The 10,575-nt window shown below is 39.1% G+C and overlaps 1 protein-coding gene across 4 annotated transcripts in view; it reads left to right on the top strand.

Moving 5' to 3' along the window:
• Positions 1–6,795: 6,795 nt before the first annotated feature.
• Positions 6,796–10,575, top strand: part of slc12a7b (solute carrier family 12 member 7b) — a 152,879-nt gene continuing 149,099 nt past the window's right edge. For 2 of the 4 annotated variants that reach the window (XM_061922147.1, XM_061922146.1), the window contains exon 1: positions 6,796–7,104. In XM_061922147.1, coding sequence (XP_061778131.1) covers positions 6,909–7,104 — 196 coding nt within the window. In that variant the 5' untranslated portion in view covers positions 6,796–6,908. The remainder of the gene's footprint in view (positions 7,105–10,575) is intronic. The other 2 variants (XM_061922150.1, XM_061922149.1) reach the window with 1 other exon arrangement.

Genomic DNA, 10,575 nt, shown 5'->3' with positions numbered 1-10,575 from the left:
AAAGGGCTGCACAAACCACAACACAAACCACTACGACATCCTCGGTAGGCCCACATAAGGGCAAGGAAAACTCACACCCAGTGGGACGTCGGTGACAATGATGACTAAAATTATTGTATTCCGTTTATATTTACATCTAACACAATTTCCCAACTCATACGGAAATGGGGTTCATATATGATCATTTACCTGAAACGGTTACTAGCATGTAGCATGTGTTTCCTTGTCACTGCGACACTAATGCAAACGACGAGAGCTGCCCCTTAGGGTTTTGGAAGCAATTAGTCTATTTTAGTGAATGTAAATGTAGTGCGTGTAATAATATTCATACAATGTGAAGAGCTGAAAAACATTCTTCGTATTTCCTCAAAGTGTGCATCCGTTCATTACTTTCAAAATGCAAGTACAGTCGATCAAGGAGCTTCAAAGTAACCTTTGACCTCCTTGAAATGAAACACAGAGGGCCTGTTCTAAGACCCAAATACCAAGTGCTAAACAACGTGAACAAAATATATAATTGTGTGTACTATTAGTGGGCTGCGTGTACAATTAATAGTACAAACGTGGTGCAGACCGCCATGTATGAATAAGGTGTTTGCGTGTACTACTTACCATGGAGATACTCATTTACTGCACATTTATGTTATCACACTCCTACCTGTGGCGTTTTGCTATGTTTTTAAATATGCAGCAGACTAACATAATATGTGCACCACTTATTCTGGGCATTTGAGGAGCAGTTCTGCAAGTATATTTATAATGGAACCCACTTTATTAGTGCGCTCAACGTGCGCCTTTGGAGAGGCTGGCAGTAACTTGAATATGATAAAGTCATCTAAAATAATTTTTGTTAAAAAGAGGGCCGATAGATATGAAAATATTATTCTTCTATCTGCTCTTGTCTGATCATGGAAATGTTTAGGACACAAAAAACAATGAAAGTGTCAACTGTACGTGGCTTGTATGTATGCATTTTCATGAAAGAAAAAAAGAAAAGAAGAAAACTGTGAAGTGCCAAACGCACAAAACTGCATATTGCAATTTTCTTTTTATACAGGAGATATGTTAATAATACCCATCCATCCATTTTTACTGCTTGTTCCTACCCTGTAAGAAAATAACGGAGGTCATTAAAAAAAAAAAAAAAGCCAACGGACAAACTAAAAAAGCATCAATTACGCCCTCCTTTCAGTCATCCAGCAGCTATAAAATGATATTGCTGATTTGACAATAAGTCTAATATTTTTATTTTAGGCAGTCGATATATGTTGACAAGCATATGTAGGATGGAGCTGCAAGGCAATCGTCTCCTTTGACACACCTGCTAGTTAGCACGCCCTTTCTAGGCATACTAAGTATAGATGCAAAACAGCGGCCGCGGAACAGTTTCGGTAATGCGGACACTGTATCGATCCGTTGTGGTGAAGAAGTAGCTGAGCCGGAAGGCACAGCTCTCAATTTAGCGGTCACTCTAAGTTCCCATCCTCACCTATGGTCGTGACCTTTGGGTTATGACCGAAAGGACAAGATATATCTGCTGACCTGTCCTGGACCCGAAATACAACTGCGGTCATCCGGAAGGCCCAGCGGAGACTCCAGTTCACTCCACTGATGGTGACCTTCTACCGCTCGGCTGTCGAGAGCTTGCTGACGTACTGCATAACAGTGTGGTACGCCAGCTGCACTGAAGCAGACAAACAGGTGATTCAGAGGGTCATAAAGTCTGCACAAAAAATCATCGGCTGTCTCCTGCCCTCCCTGAAGGATTTACACAACTCCCGTTGCCTCAACAGAGCAAAAAACATTACCAAAGGCAGCACACACCCTGGCTTCCACCTATTCGACTTGCTACCATCAGGCAGGCGCTACAGGTGCATCAGAGCCAGAAAAAACAGGCTCAGAGACAGCTTCTTTCCCAAAGCTGTCACCATGTTTAACTCTAACTTATAATAATAATAATTCACTCCTATACAATATCATGCCCAAATACCCTACTGTGCAATATTACCTTTCGAGTGCAATATGTCCGACACTGATTGTTATTTATTACTTCGGTACTCTTGTCTTGTTCTGTATATTGTACAGTATTTTGTATTTCTATAGTGTTTTGTATATTGTACATGATTGCTTATTATTTTTATTGGATAGTAGTCTGTTCATTTCAATTGTTAGTTTTTTCCTTTATTACCTCTTGTGTTATTTATTTCACCCCATATATGTTCCCACTACCGCACCTTAAATTGGAGTCTTTAATCTCGTTATATGCAAATATAATAACAATAAAGTCCATTCTATTCTATTCTATTCTATTCTATTATAAGATCACGGGTACAAGCAGCCGAAATGAGCTTCCTCCGCCGGGTGGCGAAGCTCTCCCATAGAGATAAGGGTGAGAAGCTCTGCCATCCGAGAGGAGCTCAAAGTAAATCCGCTGCCCTTCCCCATCGAGAAGAGCCACATGAGGTGGTTCGAGCATCTGGGCAGGATGCCACCCGAGGGGGGTATTTGCAGCCTCCGACCGGTAGGAGACCATGGTGACTATGTCTCCTGGTTGTCCTGGGAACGCCTTGGGATCCCCCAGGAAGACCTGGACGCAATGGCTGGGGTGAAAAAGTCTGGGCTTCCCTACTTAGGCTGCTGCCCCCGCAACCCAACCTTGGATAAGTGGAAAAAGATGGATGAATGGAGGGAAATCACACTGCGTGTACTAAATGGTTATATTTGCCTTTTCTCCTCCCAGAATTGAAAGCATTCTGATAATCAGCATGTATTCTGCATATTCATGAGGACAGGCACGCTAAATGGATTGCGCTCCTTATTCTGCTCAATTAAGAGGCGCATTCCTCTGTGCATAAGTTCAGCTTTACTTGATGCCATCTGGCAAGCGCGTTTACTGTTATCATTTTAGTTCACGTTTGGTTTTTTCAACATTCACACACTGTTTTTTTTCTTGAAATGTGCTATTTTGAGTTTATTTTGCTGTTTGATGACACAGTTGGGACACCAATACTATACAACAGTGGTTCTCAAATGGGGTACGCGTACCCCTGGGGTACTTGAAGGTATGCCAAGGGGTACGTTAGTTTTTTTTTTTTTCTAAAAATAGCAATAATTCAAAAATCCTTTATAAATATATTTATTGAAAAACAGCAACAATTCAAAAATCCTTTATAAATATATTTATTGAATGTTACTTTAACATATATCGATGTAAGTTCATAAACTGTGAAAAGAATTGCAACAATGCAATATTCAGTGATGACAGCTAGATTTTTTTTATAGACATGTTCCATAAATATTGATGTTAAAGATTTCTTTTTTTGTGAAGAAATGTTCAGAATTAAGTTCATAAATCCAGATGGATCTCTTTTGGAATCCCGAAAGAGGGTTTTTTAAGTTGATGATTACTTCTATGTGTAGAAATCTTTATTTATAATTGAATCACTTTTTATTCATTTTTGGTTATTTTTATATATTTTTTTCCAAATAGTTAAAAAAAGACCACTACAAATGAGCAATATTTTTCCACTGTTATACAACATAATAAATCAGAAACTGATGACATAGTGTTGTATTTTACTTCTTCCATCCATCCCTCATCTTCCGTTTATCCGAGGTCGGGTCGCGGGGGCAGCAGCCTAAGCAGGGAAGCCCATACTTCCCTCTCCCAAGCCACTTTGTCTAGCTCTTCCCGGGGGATTTTGAGGCGTTCCCAGGCCAGCCGGGAGACATAGTCTTCCCAATGTGTCCTGGGTTTTCCCCGTGGCATCCTACTGGTTGGACGTACCCAAACACCTCACAAGGGAGGCGTTCGGGTGGCATCCTGACCAGATGCCCGAACCACCTCATCTGCCTCATCTGGCTCCTCTCAACATGGAGGAGCAGCGGCTTTACTTTGAGTTCCTCCCGGATGGCAGAGCTTCTCACCCTATCTCTAAGGGAGAGCCCCGCTACCCGGTGGAGGAAACTCATTTAGGCCGCTTGTACCCGTGATCTTATCTTTTCGGTCATGACCCAAAACTCATGACCATAGGTGAGGATGGGAACGTAGATCGACCGGTAAATTGAAAGCTTTGCCTTCCGGCTCAGCTCCTTCTTCACCACAACGGATCGACACAACGTCCACATTACTGAAGACGCCGCACCGATCCGCCTGTCGATCTCATGATCCACTCTTCCCCCACTCGTGAACAAGACTCTTAGGTACTTGAACTCCTACACTTGGGGCAGGGTCTCCTCCACAACCCGGAGATGGCACTCCACCCTTTTCCAGGCGGTATTCCCGGTATTTAACTTCTTTATCTCTTTTTTTCAACCAAAAATGCTTTGCTCTGATTAGGGGGTACTTGAATTGAAAAAAAATGTTCACAGGGGGTACATCACTGAAAAAAGTTTGAGAACCACTGCTATAGAATACGTGTACTTGCTACTGATAAGAGATTTGATGATTAAGTTTTTGTTTGGGAAAATTATAGTTCGTAACAAAGCTAAAAGATTGTTTATGAAGCACATAAACATAATCCACACAAGCAGAAATTCTAACTTAGAACCTCAAAGCAGAGTGGTACAAATATTAATCACACTGCCATTGTGTGCCCATCAGTTACCATATACTTTATGATTTCCAAAATGAATTATGAATGAATGAATACTCTATTAATATTTTTATACATTTGCTTGCATTGTTGGAAGGCCGTTGGGTATCACGTTTTTCAAATGTTTATTTACAAGCAAGAAACAAGCTTGAGGCTGCAAAGTGTTTGCATGTGTTCAATTCAAGCATGTCATATCAATATTTATCATCATTTCATTCTGAGATAAGTAAAATAAAACCAGATGATACACATGATAAGACATCACCACAACTTTAATACACTATGCCACAACGTGATGTTTATTGTACTGTATGTTGTAATAATATACAGTTACAATGTGTTTACATATAAATATATATATATATATATATATATATATATATATATATATATATATATATATATTCATGTATTTATTAATTCAATATATCATATAATTAAATACTTATATGAGTGTATGTATATATATATCATATGCATAAACAATTCAATGAATATATGGAAATATATTTTTATTTATATACTGTATTACAGTTCATGTTATTTATTTATGTATTATTGTAATTTCTTACAAAATTAATTATTTAATGTATCGTACAGTATATGTATTTATCTATATTTGTAATTCTTTATTGTAGACTACGCGTCCAGACTTTAGTATTATGTATTTATGAGTGATGAACATTATCCCGTATACAAATAATATGATAGAAATGTTTCTTTTGTTTCAATTCAATGTATTGTTTCAATTAATTGTATTTACTATAAATGTTCATATGTAATTAACTGTATTTGCATTTTGAATAACTAAATGTTTTTCTAACTAATTTCAGTAACTAATTATGTTTTTTAATTATTTATTAGTTGTTATGTTTTATTATTATTCAGAACATATGTGTTACATTGCATACGATCAAATTAATTTGAAAATATTATTATATTAATACATTTGTTCTTATGTTTAACTTCTTTTATTATTTTATAATAGTATACTTACTGTATATTAACATAATCTTATTTATTACATGTTTTAATATATTGTACAACTATATGTATGTATATATATATATGTATATGTATATATATATGTATGTATATATATGTATATATATATGTATATACTGTGTATATATATATATATATATATATATATGTATATATATATATATATACATATATATATACATATATATATATATATATATATATATACATGCATATTTCTCTAATTATGCAAACGACATGTGTGTTCAGAATTTAGGAACGCAATCCATTAATGGAGAGATGACTGCAATGACATAATTATGAACAACTGGATATTCATCAAACCAACATTTCCACGCCCACTACTGGTCATGCAACACTTCTGCCAGCTGTCGATTTTATTTTATGCTGCTGCTTTCAACTGATAAGATTTCTATGAGCGCTCTCTTCCTTCCACAATATTCCGAAAAAAATACAAGTCACCGGTGATCTGGCCTGAACACCTTTACTCTATACTGAAAATATTATAACATAGTTAAACAAGACTTTTGGCAACTTTTGATTAAATCATCGGTTACATTTTCTAAATATATATATATAATTATTATTAATATATATATTTTTTTTGTTTAGTTTTTTTTTACTATTGACTTTAAAAATTGTACTTAATAGATCAGATAATACTTTCATTAGGTTTATATATTAATTATTTGTATTTAATACATTTATCGATTTATTTAACTTTTGTCTCGTTATTATGCACTATTGACCTTATTGTGCTCAAAATTAATTCATTAACAGTTTTGTCACAAATAAGCCTGTTGACACGCAAACACGCAAAATAATGCAAAGATCTTGAAGTAGTACAAGAAAAAAATAGCTGGAAATACTTTCCCTGCATTTACTTAACATTGATGAGGGATTTTAATTTAATTTTTTTAACTTTTTTTGTGAAACGATTTTCACACATCTTTAATCCGACTTGAATTTAATTGATGCACATTTTGTACTAATAGAAATTAATGAAATAAATAATTGTTTTAAATTGATTTTAGTAAGGAGGCAGATTACTAATTTAGAGTTCTATGTAAACTTCATCGGGGCGGATGATAAAGTTTGATTGAAAGGGCTTCTCGGTTCTCTTGTCCAATGAGCGTTGCTGGGGGGCGGGCACATGCGTGCTGTAATCAATGGTGGGATGACCCAGAGGGTAATATTAAGTTGTCCGGTGTGTTCGCCTGTTACCACCGACGAACACACTCGTTAGTGAGACGGGCTTCCTTGCCCTCATTTCGGGTACAAAACAAGGCGGCAGAACAGGGGACACACATGGGTGACAGGTTTGTGGTAGTCCCGGTTGACGGGGGACGAAGGGTCGCCGACGAAAGGGCTCACCCAGACTCGGTTTTGGATCCACGGACACAACTCACCGGCGACCAGCTGGAGGAGGACCCGGTGTTCCAGCCGCAGGACCCCAACCCCGCGGTGCCCATCCTGGATTACAACAGGGAGCCCAACAAGTACGGTAAATCAGCCGCTACTTCTTATCTCTCCTAAACACCCGAGGAGAACTCATCACTTGCTCTGGTTATCTTTTAGTTTTGGCGCAATTCCGCACTTACACTTAACATTTTCAGTTAAAGGCCCACTGAAACCCACTACTACCGACCACGCAGTCTGATAGTTTATATATCAATGATGAAATATTAACATCGCAACACATGCCAATACGGCCGGTTTAGTTTACTAAATTGAAATTTCAAATTTTGCGCGGAAGTATCATACTAAAATGTCACGTATAATGACATGTGCGTGTGACGTCACGCATTGTAGAGGATATTTTGTTCCAGCACCATTGGCAGCTATAAGTCATCTGTTTTCATCGCATAATTCCACAGTATTATGGATTTTTGTGTTGCTGAATCTTTTGCAATTAGTGGAATAAATAATGGAGACGTCAAAGAAGAAAGCTGTAGGTGGGAAGCGGTGTATTGCGGCCGCCTTTAGCAACACAAACACAGCCGGTGTTTCATTGTTTACATTCCCAAAAGATGACGGTGAAGTTTTACTATGGAACAGAGCGGTCAAGCGAACACGGTTGAATTGGACCACACACCCAAAGTACAGTGTGTTATGCAGCGATCATTTCGAAAGATCGTGTTTCGAAGAGGTTCCCTTGCGAAGGGCAGAGATGGGCATCGCCACCACCCGTCGACTGGTGCTGAAAAAAGGTGCGGGGCCGACCTTCAGGTTGTACAGGTACGACCATATAATCTCACTAAAACACTAGTAAAACAATAAAGATATAAGGGATTTTCCTGAATTATCCTAGTAAATGTGTCTATACATCTGAATCGCTCCCACTCTCCCGTCCAAAGGCAAAACCCAATAACTCGATTTTGGTCAAAACTGAGCTGATAATAATTTTGGAGTTATTAGGTGATATGCTTTACATTAGTGTATGCGATATTGTAATTTGTTCCGTAAGTAAGCTGTTACGCGCATGGCAGGACCTAGCAACTACAACATAAACGCGTAGATACAACAGAAAAACCTAGTATCTCAAGGGACTAATCGGAGCTTCTTTGTCAGTCACCTTATTGTCTTTAATGAGACATTTGCGCGAATGGGGGCCGACGGTCAACCTGATTATGTGATATTATGGCACGAGGGGATATTTGGAAGATTGGCCCAGGACGTTGCAAGCACCTTCATTAAATGTATTGTTCTTGATTCTTCCCCTTGCATACTCTTTTGGGCAGATAACTGTGGAGGTCAAAATAAAAACTGGACGCTGTACACGGCTCTTGCCCAATGTGCAAACGCAGAATGGGGCCCACCCGAGATTGTGATAAAATATCTGGAGAAAGGGCACACGTTCATGAGAGCAGATTCAATCCATGGCTCAATCGGCAAGAAAATGAAAGCTCAAGAAAACATCTATACGTTTGATCACTTCGTAGATCTTTGTAAGACAGCATCAAGATAGATTGGTTTTCCTTTGTTTTATCAAAATCAGCTAGAAGTGAGTTACTAGGTTCTGCTTTTGGACGGGAGCACTGCCGTCGCCTTTTTTTTTCTTTTTTCTAGTGCTTCACTCTAACTTTCCTCATCCACAAATCTTTCATTCTCGTTCAAATTAATGGGGAAATTGTCGCTTTCTCGGTCCGAATCGCTCTCTCTGCTGGTGGCCATGGTTGTAAACAATGTTCAGATGTGAGGAGCTCCACAACCTGGGACGTCACGCGCGCATCGTCTGCTACCTCCGGTACAGGCAAAGCTTTTTTATTAGCGACTAAAAGTTGCGGACTTTATCGTCGATGTTCTCTACTAAATCCTTTCAGCAAAATATGGCAATATCGCGAAATGATCAAGTATGACACAGAATGGACCTGCTATCCCCATTTAAATAAGAACATCTCATTTCAGTAGGCATTTAAGTAGGGGCGAAAATGCAGTAGACTGATCCATCCATCTTCTTCCGTTTATCCGAGGTCGGGTCGCGGGGGCAGCAGCCTAAGCAGGGAAGCCCAGACTTCCCTCTCCCCAGCCACTTTGTTTAGCTCCTCCCGGGGGATCCTGAGGCATTCCCAGGCCAGCAGGGAGACATAGTCTTCCCAACGTGTCCTGGGTCTTCCCCGTGGCCTCCTACCAATTGGACGTGCCCTAAACACCTCCCTCGTTGGCCGTTTTGAGTGCCTGTACTGATGTTGGTTCTCAAAACGGCCAAAGTGATGGACGCTACTGTCACCGCCCGATTGACTGAGCTGCCCGATTTGTTTGAGCATGCGCTGCTTTTGCAAAACATATGCCAAAATTGTACTAATTGTTGCAGTGACGTGCTGTCAGGGGAGGCAAGTGAGGCAGTGCCTCACCTAGCCACCAGGTGGCTTAACCATCCATCCATCCATTTTCTACCGCTTATTCCCTTTTGGGGTCGCGGGGGGCACTGGCGCCTATCTCAGCTACAATCGGGCGGAAGGCGGGGTACACCCTGGACAAGTCGCCATCTCATCGCAGGGCCAACACAGATAGACAGACAACATTCACACTCACATTCACACACTAGGGCCAATTTAGTGTTGCCAATCAACCTATCCCCAGGTGCATGTCTTTGGAATTGGGAGGAAGCCGGAGTACCCGGAGGGAACCCACGCATTCACGGGGAGAACATGCAAACTCCACACAGAAAGATCCCGAGCCTGGATTTGAACCCAGGACTGCAGGAGCTTAACCATGAGATGTTCAAAAACGTAGTAATAAAAGAAAATAATCTAATCTTTTGGTCTACGCCAGGAATCACATACCTTTTTGAAACCAAGAGATACTTTTTGGGTACTGATTAATGCGAAGGGCTACCAGTTTGATACACACTTAAATTAATTGCCAGAAATAGCCAATTTGCTCAATTTACCTTTTAACTCTATGTTATTATTAATAATTAATGATATTTATCTTTGTGGAAACACTGATCATCTAAATGATTTCTCACAATAAATATATATAGAAACAGATAACTATCAATATGCAACACTTTATTTTTATATTTTCTCTAAGTGCACATTTTTCAAATTGAACATTTTCAAATGATCACTTCTAAGACAGTCTTGTGAAATCACAATATCCCATTTTAACTAGCTAGCCACTAACATTTTTTTAACAAATCATGAATTACTCTACACCATGTTTGTACAAATAAGAAGTCATGTAAAATACAAAAGTCAACTCTCAAATTTAAAAAAAAATCATGTCACACTGGACACTAAATCTGTTATCTGTTTCTTTGTCAGTTAGTGGGAAGCCTGGCATTGCATGCTGTTAACTAGTGTGTTGTACTCTGGTGTGTAACTTGACACTGCAACTCTGGGTGAGTCTTGCAGATGTGCATCAGTGAGGCGTGTTCTGTGTTTGTTCTTGATGAAGTTCATGTCAGAAAAGGCTGATTCACAAAGATAAGTTGAACCAAACAGGCTTGTACTTTTCTGTGTCAACAAGG

The sequence above is a fragment of the Nerophis ophidion genome, linkage group LG15 (genome assembly GCF_033978795.1).
Source record: "Nerophis ophidion isolate RoL-2023_Sa linkage group LG15, RoL_Noph_v1.0, whole genome shotgun sequence".
Classification (NCBI taxonomy): Eukaryota; Metazoa; Chordata; class Actinopteri; order Syngnathiformes; family Syngnathidae; genus Nerophis; species Nerophis ophidion.
This window is presented reverse-complemented; position numbering and strand designations above follow the sequence as displayed.